Source organism: Octopus bimaculoides, chromosome 7 (assembly GCF_001194135.2).
Source record: "Octopus bimaculoides isolate UCB-OBI-ISO-001 chromosome 7, ASM119413v2, whole genome shotgun sequence".
Lineage (NCBI taxonomy): Eukaryota > Metazoa > Mollusca > Cephalopoda > Octopoda > Octopodidae > Octopus > Octopus bimaculoides.
In genome coordinates this window covers 40,760,455-40,772,609 of record NC_068987.1, presented here as the reverse complement: position 1 = coordinate 40,772,609, position 12,155 = coordinate 40,760,455, and the positions used below count along the sequence as shown (strand labels likewise).

General features: G+C 35.8%; 1 protein-coding gene and 1 long non-coding RNA gene across 2 annotated transcripts in view; one reads left to right on the top strand and one right to left on the bottom strand.

Moving 5' to 3' along the window:
• The first annotated feature begins 1,117 nt into the window (after positions 1–1,117).
• LOC128248365 (uncharacterized) lies at positions 1,118–7,613 on the top strand. Its single transcript, XR_008264595.1, has 2 exons — positions 1,118–1,323; positions 7,107–7,613. It is a non-coding gene; the product is annotated as an uncharacterized LOC128248365 (long non-coding RNA).
• Positions 7,614–8,475: 862 nt separating this feature from the next.
• The window catches only part of LOC106881794 (uncharacterized), a 38,244-nt gene continuing 34,564 nt past the window's right edge, over positions 8,476–12,155 (bottom strand). The window contains exon 6 of the mRNA XM_014932302.2: positions 8,476–8,801. Coding sequence (XP_014787788.2) covers positions 8,535–8,801 — 267 coding nt within the window. The 3' untranslated portion in view covers positions 8,476–8,534. The remainder of the gene's footprint in view (positions 8,802–12,155) is intronic.

The window sequence follows — 12,155 nt, the reverse complement described above, 5'->3', positions numbered from 1 at the left end:
ATATTGTAAAGACCAACCACCTATTGTCCGTAATGGGATTGACCAAAGTCAAGTTAGACTTAAAAACAAAAGGCAAGCTATTAAGACTGTTATAGGGGTAGATGTAAGTAAAGAAGTAAATAAAAAGTAAAAGTATGGAGAAGTAGCATTTGTTATGTGGCCCAAGGCTGCTTATGACATTATAAATAAAACAACCAAACATGTAAACAAGTAGCGTGCGAAGGAAGGAATTATGGTGAAGGGGAGACTACCGTTAAGGGGAGGTAATGGCAAGGGCATTGACCTTCAATTACATAATTATAATACTAAATCTATTTTCTGAAATAGCCACCACAGTACCAAAGCAGTGGTCTTACTTGAGAAATAGTAATTGTCTAAACATTCCTAAATACATTCAGCCTAGTGGACCTATGAGAAGGCATAAGTACAAATCCCAAAATTAATTAAATGATTACAATTAAATCACTTGCTAATTACTATTATGGCTACAAATACAGGGTCCTACTGCAGTTTGTTAAATCATACTTAATATATATTATTATTATTATATTGTTAACATTACTAACCTTGTCAATATATCAGCGCTTGCTTGGGTGCATCCACATGGGGCCTACCACAAAATTATACTTCATACAAAAATATGCCTAAGGGCAAAAATATTTCATATCCTTTGGCAGGTTTTTTCTGTCTAACCTCTTTCTTTCTCCTCTTCTTGATTGTTTTCAACCATCACCATTTCCACCATACACACACCATTCAGTCTTCTGACGCCACCACCATCAACACCTTTGACTTCACTGACTTCCCCTCCACTACCATCACCACTGTCTTTCACATTCCTTACTATCACCATCATGCCTACTGTAGTACAAAGTACAAGCATATGCAATCTAAAGAGGTGTGCAGATAATATTAAGTTGGTAAATTATGTTATATGGGGCGGGGTTCTTAAATGAGTAAATCTAATGAGGTCATCAATAAACCGAAGTAGACTCATATGCTGACTGGAATTTAGACACAGAGGCGGTGAGGGAGGTAGTAGATTGACAGTTGAGGTGGTAATGGGGTGATAGTAATAGTATGAGCTGTAGTTGTCATAGAGGTGGAGGCAATGGTGAAGGTGGTGGTGGTGGTGGTGGTGGTAGCTGAGGCAGTCAAGCATGATGGTGATAGTAAGGAATGTGAAAGACAGTGGTGATGGTAGTGGAGGGGAAGTCAGTGAAGTCAAAGGTGTTGATGGTGGTGGCGTCAGAAGACTGAATGGTGTGTGTATGGTGGAAATGGTGATGGTTGAAAACAATCAAGAAGAGGAGAAAGAAAGAGGTTAGACAGAAAAAACCTGCCAAAGGATATGAATTGAAAGTTAAAAGGAATAAAGATAGGTATACACTCGTTGATATGAATAGACACATGCACACACACACACACACTCACTCATGCCACTAAGGGAATATCATTTAATGTGGTTATAAACAACCAAGATGGTTGTATTAGAGGCAGACGAACAAATGGTATCAAATTCCCTGCTGCATAGCAAATTCTATAGTTGGTTATAGATGACTGGGCTAGCATGTTAGGGAGTGGTTTGGTGGACACGCTCACACATACACAAGTATTTATATACCATAAAAACCCATGTAATTTATGCATCTTCTTTTTTTTCTTTTGCAGAAATAAAAATAAACTTTAGGGATATATAAATTACATGAGTAGATCGTTTCTGAAACTTTTTTTGTTGTAAAAAGATGTACAGAATGTAAACATTCGTACCGGAAGTTGACTGTGTCAGAATAGGGTTTTACTGAAAAAATTAGGACTTAAATATAATGAAGTTGACTTTTATTTATGCTGGACAGTATAATGCTTACTTTTTCTGTATAAATTTATTAAAACTGTTAAATGGTTAAATACTTTTTGAAGTCAAATGTTCATGCTAATCATCATGGTCCAGGCCATCTACTATAATAATACTCTCGTGTTTTTCTGTCACAACATATGAATGAGAAAGGAAGTGGTGATAGATGCATAAGGAAGGAAGGGGTGATGGCAAACTGTCAACTATGTGTGAGTATGTAAAAAGGAGATATGTGAATGTTTGTGTGTGTGTGCAATGGAAGTGGGATGGTGAACATTCAATGCTGAAAAGAAAAATCAAACAGCGTTTCACCTCTGTGTGAGTATATGTGAACTAGCGTTCTTTCAGTAACAAATGATGATTGATATCACATCTCAAAAGACAACCACTAGATAACATTGACAAGTGTATTAATTTGATTTACCATCCATATTTATATATAAAATATTACAATTAGCCGTCATTTTTGACGGCACATGGCCAACTAGTATTATTATAAACAACACAAACACTTCGTAATTCAATAGCTTTTAATGTGATACCTGTTGGACAGAAATTATTTTTATTTAATAAAATCTAATCCTAAGTAAGTGAAATTATGCTAAATACAACTAAATTGAAAACCCTTTTACCCCTGGCCATATCAGCAATTCTGAAAACATTTGGGTGTGAATTTTATATGTGTAGAAACTTGTTTAACAAATTTTATCCTGAAAATTACCTGCGTAAATTACATGGGTTTTTACAGTATATACACAGATGCACACTCATACATATATTTCGCAGTGAGCTGGCATATGCCAAACTCACATTTACAAGTATTTACATACATATACAGATACATGCACATATATATATATATATACATTCACATACAGGGCCCCATACATGTATAAGTATTTACATATGCACATAGACCATTCATAAGTATTTATTTCTGTGCATCTACATATATATTTACACATAGAGGCCCATGTGTAGATGTCTATATTCCAGGTATGTAATAACACCTCACAAAGTGTATCTAAATATTTACTGTTCCAGGCACACACCCATGCAGATATATTTACATGTGCATATACATAGCTGTATTTTCGCATTGACATATGTCAGTGACACATAAACTCACTCCCATGGTGATGTATATAAACAGACAATAATCGTGATACATATTGCATAAAATGAAATTAAATGGATTGTATATACAACTGGATGAACAGTCTATAATTATAATATTCAACAATAATGTCGATACATATTGTATAAAATAGAATTATATGGATAGTTAGTAGGTCTTTGTGTAGGTAGTCTAGGACTGTATGGTCTGTCCATATGAGTTAGTAGGATACAAAGTTTGCAGGCACAATAACATACAACATGTAATATATTGCACATATCATACCGTGCTGGGGATTTACCTGGTTTTTTATATGTACTTTGGTATATATTTTTGTCACATCAAACTTAGTTTACAAGGACAATGGCATAGCAAGCCCATTGGATTATTCAGTGGTGTAGGTTCCAAGATTTTGCAAATTGCTTTCACTTGTGGTGGGATGGGGTGAGATTAGGGAGAGTTTAAATTATCTAACTGTTGTGTTTACTGTAGTTAATGTTTAATCCTTATCTACTATTTCTATCAAACTGTGCGAATGTATGTTTGTTTGTGTGCAAACATCTTACCAATCTCTCTGAAAATCTATTAATAATCCTATCCTTGGTCAACAGTATGGACAATGATTCCTTGGAACATAGTTGGCATTCCTTTGAACATAGTTGATATTCCTTGGAATACAGTTGGCATTTCCTAGACTTGCATATCTTATTATTGACCAAGTCAAGTCATATTTAACCTTCTCATCTTTCAGTTTCCAGATGAAATTAGCCAGTGATGTTGAGTGTCTTTTGTTGACTTTTTGAAGCTGGCGATGTGGTTTCTATATCAATTTTAGAAAATATCAGCAGATGCACCAGTATACACATACAGGTCTCTTCTGGTGTTCATGGTCCATTTATATATTACATTATGACTTGTACAGAGGTTCTGCAGAGGACATTTAGTTTTGTCCCAGAACAAACATTTGTTATCGACTGTTATTTTTTTCATATGTACTGCCCATAGCTTTCGCCCTTGTTTTAGGTTCAGTTTTACTGTTAGCTCACTTGTTGTTCTTTTTTCTGGGTTTGTTAGTATTGTTTGTCAAGTTGTGACTATTATGGGCTAGATGGTTATTATTATTGTTGTTTATTGAGTCACTAGATGGACCCTAGTCCATGGTTGGGGGCCGCTAATTTAATTTCCTATTGTTTATCATATGTATATGGTGCTCTAAGTTAGATGAATGAGTGTATGACACTTTCACAGTGTGCCAATTAAATATCTAACTATATTTACTAGATTTCGAGAAGCATCAATCTAGTGTTATGAAGAACTCCTTTGCAATCCTTGATGAGACATATGATCTCTAAATTTTGTTGTACCAGAGAATGTCTTGTTTTTTTTTATATTTGCTGTTAGGTTTATTTGTTCTGGTGTAAGGTGAGGTATCATGACTATTTGATATGCTGTGTTTTGTTGTAATATTGGGGAGTATGTCTCTAGTAGTCTCATTTCTTTCATTAGTGTTCATATTCTTTCTTTAGTTGGCCTATTTCCACAATTTCAGTCGGTCCCATTAGGGTGCTCATTTCTTGTTGTGTGGCATGTGTTGTTTTTCGTACCATTGTTCTCAGAATTGTCTATATTATTATTTTTAGATGTGTATTGAATTTTCACTCTGTGACTGGTTGTGGCTAAAGTGGCATTATAGTAGGGTGCATGCTTATTGAAAATTTCCTCATTTGCAGATAGCCTGGATATTTTCTAGTGGATATATTATTGACTAATCCTTTTATTATAGATGGTAGGTGATTGGATCGTATGTTTATATACCTTATGTTTCCATTGGGCTTATGAAAGGGCTCATACAATCCGATATTTAAGCTGAATGTGGCATCTAAGAAATTCACTCTATGGTGTTCATTATCAATAGTGACAGAAAGTCCAAAGATTTTTAAAAAGAAAAGTGTTTTTGTGCCTTTCTATCTCAGCTTTACTACATCTATTGAGGAAGAATAGAGCATCGTCCCTATACAAACCTCCATCGATTCCCGGGAATGAGGACTGGATTAGCAATAGGATGTAGACCCTGACCAAGTTTGTGACTTGTGCAGTCTGAGTATCTCATTGACGGTGTTATACACTAATTCATCCAACTTACAGCACCATATACATATGATAAACAATGGGAAATTAAGTCAGCAGTTGAGCAACCTAAACAATAGGTTCCCAACCATCTAGTGACTCAATAAACAATAATAATAACCACCTAGCCCATAATAGTCACAACAACCTGACAAACAATACCAACAAATACATAAAAATAACAACAAGTAAGCTAACAGTAAAACTGGACCTAAAACAGGGGTGAAAGCTATGGGCAGTACACATCGAAAAATGACAGTTGATAACAAATGTTCATGCAGGGACAAAACTAAATGTCCTCTGCAGAACCTCTGTACAAGTCATAATGTAATATATAAATGCACCATGAACATCAGAGAAGGCCTGTATGTGTATATTGGTACATCTGTTGATATTTTCAAAAATCGATATAGAAACCACATCGCCAGTTTCAAAACAGTCAACAAAAGATACTCAACATCACTGGACAATTTCATCTGGAAACTGAAAGACAAGAAGGTTAAATATGACTTGACTTGGTCAATAGTAAGACATAAGAGTCCAGGAAATGCCAACAATGTTCCAAGGAAAGCCATCAATATTCCAAGGAAAGCCATCAATGTTTCAAGGAATCGTTGTCCATACTGTTGACCAAGGATAGGATTATTAATAGATTTTCAGAGAGCTCGGTAAAATGTTTGCACACAAACAAACATACATTTGCACATTACGATAGAAACAGTAGATAAGGATTACACATTAACTACAGAAACACAACAGTTAAATAAGTTACACTCTCCCCCCACCCCAAGTCAAAACAACCTGCCAAACCTTGGAGCCTATACCACTGAATAATCCAATGATTAATACTGACTGTACACTGCCCTGAATATATGTCCTTGTAAACTAATTTTGATGTGACAAAAATATATACCAATGTACATATAAAAAAAACAGGTAAATCCCAAGCACAGTATGATATATGCAATATATTATGTTATAAGTTGTATGTCATTGTGCCAGTGAATTTTGTATCCTGACTCATATGGACAGACCATACAGTCCTAGACTACCTACACAAAGACCTACTAACTATCCATATAATTCCATGTACAATCCATGTAATTCCATTTTATACACTATGTACTGTAATTATTGTCTGTTTATATACATCACCATGGGAGTGAGTTTATGTGTCACTGACATATGTCAATGCAAAAATACAGCTATGTATATGCACATATAAATATATCTGCATGGGTGTGTGCCCGGAACAGTAAGCATTTAGATACACTTCATGAGGTGTTATTACATGCCTGGAATATAGACGTTTTACACGTGGGCCCCTATGTGTAAATATATATGTAGATGCACAGAAATAAATACTTATGAATGGTCTACGTGCATATGTAAATACTTATACGTATATGGGGCCCTGTATGTGAATGTATATATATATATATATATATATATATATATATATGTGCATGTATCTGTATATGTATGTAAATACTTGTAAATGTGAGTTTGGCATGTGCCAACATACTGCTAAATATATGCATGAGTGTGTGTCTATGTATATATATATAAATACTTGTGTATGTGTGAGTGTGTCCGCGAAACCATCCCCAAACATGCTGGTCTAGTCATCTGTAACTGATTGTAGAATTTGCTATGTAGCAGGGAGTTAGACACTATTTATCTGCTTGCCTCTAATACAAACATCTTGGTTATTTATGACCACATTAAATGATACTCCCTTGGTGGCATGAGGACGTGTGTGTATGTCTATATACATCTATATATGTGTTCATATCAATGAGTGTACACCTATCCTTCTTCCTTTTAACATTCAATTCGTATCCTTTGGTAGGTTTTATTCTTTATCCTTCATTATTTTAATTTATGTTCTATATTCACTGTCAACTGTAGCCAGACCCATTTACAGGTTATAACCCCCAAATTATTCTACCTTCTGTCAGTGAACATATACTATATATTCTCTTTTTTTTCTTTTATTTGTTTCAGACATTTGACTGCAGCCATGCTGGAGCACTGCCTTTAGTCAAACAAATCGACCCCAGGACTTATTCTTCGTAAGCCTAGTGCCTATTCTATCAGTCTTTTTTGCCGAACTGCAAAGTTATGGGGATGTAAACACACCAACATCAGTTGTGAAGTGATGGTGGAGGGCACACACAGACACACAACCATATCCACACAAACACACATAACAGGCTTCTTTCAGTTTCTGCCCATCAAATCCACTCACAAGGCTTGGTTGGCCCAAGGCTATAGTAGAAGACACTTACCCAAGGTGTCACGCAATGGGACTGAACCTGGAACCATGTGGTTGGTAAACAAGCTACCTAACACATAACCATTTACATATGTATATAAATTTAATTTATAATTATTTTTCAAGTTTACCAAGCTTTTATTTTTCATTTACCTGTATTTGATTCATTTGAAGTATCAAAAATTCTGTAATAAATGTGTTTCTGTGTATTAATGTATGCATGGGAATTTATTTCATTTAGTTGTTGGCGTCAATTTCATTTTTTAGTTTTCTTCAAAGACAGTTTCAGTATTTCATTCCGTTTTACCTTTATGGTACACCTACTTCTTTCTAGTTTCCTTTATAGTACACCTGTCTTATGAGTATTAAGTTCAAACTAATAGAAAATCCAGTATTCTGCACAATTCTTCTCTATTAAAATTTTATTGTATATTCATTGAATATTAGCAAATAACTCATTTTCTATACTGATGTATTAACAAACTTTAAATAATGTTGTATTTTGTTGAATTTATCTGTAATTAAATTTGCTTTGAGACAAAAATTATGAAACAGATTTGATTGAAAACATTTTGTTAAATTATGTTCCAAAAATCACATTGATATGTTGATAAATAAAAACGTTAGAACTGTTTTATAAAACTGGTCTAAATTCACAATTATTTGAGAATTTAATTGAAACACATAAAGGGTGTATTTTGGTTAGAAATATAATAACAAAAGGGATAAATTTTCCAAAATATTTTTACTTAATGAACTTTCTAAAGTCACATAACACATAAGACATTACAGAAAAATTTCATTAAGTGAAGATCTGGATAACTGTAGTGGTGAAACTTTCAAAATTATTCCTTCTTTAAAAACAGAGTGTAGCATTAGAAGACGGATATATAATTGAAAAATTCGAACCAAAGCTAAATGGATATTATTATTATTAGAACTTATAGCTGCATTTATCAACTTGCTTAATTATTTCAATATTTTATTCAGTACTATTAATGTATACACATACATATATTCACTGTTGTAATTCCAGTTGTCTAAAACCTTTTATTATGCAATTATAACTTTGTTTCAAAGTATAAAAATAAAATCACTATGAAGATGATGGTCCTTTGTAGAAAAAAACTGAAAATAGAACTATAGGTTCTCTCTGATCAGCTCAGTGTTTTAGAATTATTTGGTAGCTTGTTATGGTAATGAATTAGTGAATTATTAAAAACAGCGAAAAGCTTTATTAATTTGATTGCTGAATATTCTTCCAGTTTTATGAAAATAAAACTTGGTAAGAAACTTACCCCATTTCCTTGTGATTTTACTACTCTACCCTGACCAGGAGTATTGTCAGAATTGTGGGATGGATAATCATTGTCGAACTGCCAAGTCAATTCATTTTCTTGACTATTGCACAGTTGATGAATATCCTGAATGAAAAAATTAAAAATAGGGGTGATGAGAACATTACAAAAATATTTTAAATGCTTGAAATAAGATGACTGAAAAAAGTCAAATGTAATAACCAGAGAGAATACTAACACGGCTATTTCAAACATATGTGGTTTTAAATTTACTTTTTTATTATTGTTTATAGTAAATACTTACCAAAAGTCTTTCCTCATTCACAAATTTTAATATTATTAACCATAAAGGAAAAATGAATATAACAGCAATAAATTTTAATAACCTATAAGGCTACCAAAATCCTATGATATCTGTTCAAAATATAAATCAAATTCCTTGCCTAACATACCTCAGAAAGTATTAAAGCAGTTGGATGTTTTTCTTTATTTTAATATAGTTACTTTTGGAAGCAAATGAAAATAGCAACAATTTTCAGACCAATGGAAAATATTTCTCCTAGTGTCATGAACAAATGGATGAAAGCAATTCAAATCAGTTCCGACTCCTTATAAAAAGTAACAGGTTATCTCCATACAAGGAGATATTTTAAGTTATTAAAAACTAAAGAGGAATGCCATGAATGTATCTTACAGAATATTCCATCAGAAATTGGAGTATTATCTTCATTGAACATACCCTTTCCATGCTAGCATGGGTTGGATTGTTTAACTAAGTACTGGTGAGCTGGGAGGCTGCACCAGGCTTCAATCTGATTTGGCAAGGTTTCTACAGCTGGATGCCTTTCCTAATGCCAACCACTCCAAGAGTGTAGTGGGTGCTTTTTACATGCCACTGGCACGTGAGCCAGTCAGGCAGCATTGGCATCGACCACGCTCATATGGTGCTTTGTACATGCCAGTGGCACGAGTGCCACTCAGGTGGCACGAGTGCCACTCAGGTGGCACTGGCATCAGTCATGCTTGAATGGTGTCTTTTATGTGCCACTAGCACAGGTGCCAGGCAGGTGGTACTGGCATCAGCCATACTCGAATGATGCTTTTCACATTCCACCAGCAGTGGCACTGGCACTGGCACTGGCCACACTCAAATGGTGTATTTTACATGCCACCGGCATGAGTGCCAGTTAAGTGGCACTAGCATTGGTCATGACTACGATTTCACTCAGTTCATCAGGTCTTCACAAGTATGCCATATCAGCCAACAATTGAAGGGTGTTTCTAAATAGACCAGTTATGTGACACTGGCATCAGTCACGACTACAATCTCACTTGGTGTGTTAGGTCTTCTCAAGTATGGTATATCTCCAAAGGTCTCGGTCATTTGTCATTGCATCTGTAAGGCCCAACATTAGAAGGTTGTGCTTCACCACCTCATCCCATGTCTTCCTGGGTCTACTTCTTCCACAGTTTCCCTCAACTGTTAGGGTGTGACACTTCTTCATACAGCTGTCTTCATCCATATACATCACATGACCATACCAGAACATTCGCTTCTCTTGCAAACCACATTTGATGCTTCCTATGTCCAACTTTTCTCTCAGGGTGCTTACAGTCTGTAGTGTATGCACACTGACATTATACATCCAATGGAGCATACGGGTTTCATTTCTTTCAAGTCTAGGCATGTCTTCAGCAGTCGCAGCCCATGTTTCACTGCCGTGTAGCATGGCTGTTCACACACAGGCACCATACAGTCTATCTTTCACTCTGAGTGAGAGGTTCTTTGTTACTAGCAGAGGTAAGAGCTCTCTGTACTTTGCCCAGGTTATTCTTATTCTAGCAGCTACACTCTTAGAGCATCCACCTCATCTACCGACTTGATCACCTAGGTAACGGAAGCTATCAACTACTTCTAGTTTTTCCCCCTGGCATGTGATAGAACCTGTTTTCTGCACATTTTTCGTGTTTATTGCACCTGTGCATCTGCCACACACAAAAACTATCTTCCCAGCTAACCTTCTTTTGTTATTGCTGCACATCTCATATGTCTATAGCTTATACCAAGTACATCTTATGGAATTTCTACTTATGCCTTTTCTACAGATCAAGCAGAGCCGTCTACCTGAAGGGATTTTTGATTTGTCCGCCTTACTAAGACTTTGGTTTTTGCTAGATTAATTCTAAGGCCCTTCAGTTCTAGACCTTGCTTCCACACCTGGAACTGCTCTAGTTCTAATTGTGACTCAGCTATTAGAGGAAGGTCATCAGCATAGAGGAGTTCCCAGGGGCAGCCTATCTTGAATTTCTCTGTTATGATGAATAAGAGGGGGCTGAAGACTAATCCTTGGTGAACCCCTACTTGTACCCTGAATTCTTCACTATATTTGTTGCCAACCTTCACCTTACTGACAGCATCCCTGTACATAGCTTGTACAGCTCTCACCAATCATTCATCTATCCCTAGTTTCTGCATTAACCACCAGATAAGTGATCAGGGGACGCTATCAAAGGCTTTCTCCATGTCAACAAAAGCCAGGTGCAGAGGTTTATCCTTGGCTAGGAATTTCTCCTGCAGCTGTCTTAAAAATATAGTACCAGTGGTACTTCTCCCTGGCACAAACCCAAACTGCATCTCATCTAGACTGACTCTCTCCCTAATTAGTTGGGCTATGACCCTCTCCATGATTTTCCTCACCTGATCCAACAATTTGAAACCTCAGTAATTAATTCTATCTAAGGTGTCACCTTTACCTTTGTAGCAGTTGAATATGGTGCTGCTACACCAGTCACTGGGTATGACTCCTTCATGTATCACCTGGTTAACTATAAGGTTATAGCCTACACTGCCAGATATTTTAAGCAGTGACTCTGAAAGCAACGAGGATGATTTTACACCAGAATGATTTTACACCAGAATGGAGTAAAGATTTTAAAAATATTTTTATTAACAATTTTTCTGAGGAGACAGGGTCTAGGAAGCGAAACCTTTAGACTTCTTTTTCTTATTTTTTCCAGCATGCTTGTTTGAAATGATTACCGCGGAAACAAACCATTACACAGAATGTAAACAAGCTGGAAAAAAAGATAGCATGTGAGAGACACTAGCAGTACCCTCAGTACGTGGAGAACCAAGCTTTGATCCCTTATTTAAAATAAGACCCCTCATCGACTGCGTTCAAAATGCATATAAAACATTTTACAAGCCTGAGAGATACTTATCCGTCGATGAGGGTATGGTGGGGTATAAAGGAAGAGTACGCTTCCGACAGTATATGCCAGGAAAGCCCACAAAATGGGGGATCAAAGTTTGGAAAATTTGTGAGACAAATACTGGGTACTGCTGTGGATTTAGCTTTTATACAGGGAAAAGAGACAATAATGTTAGTCAGCATGGCCTAGGGTACGATGTGACTTGGAATTTATCACGTCCATACAATAACCAGGGCGGTCAAACTAAGGCGTTTGACCCGGTGACAA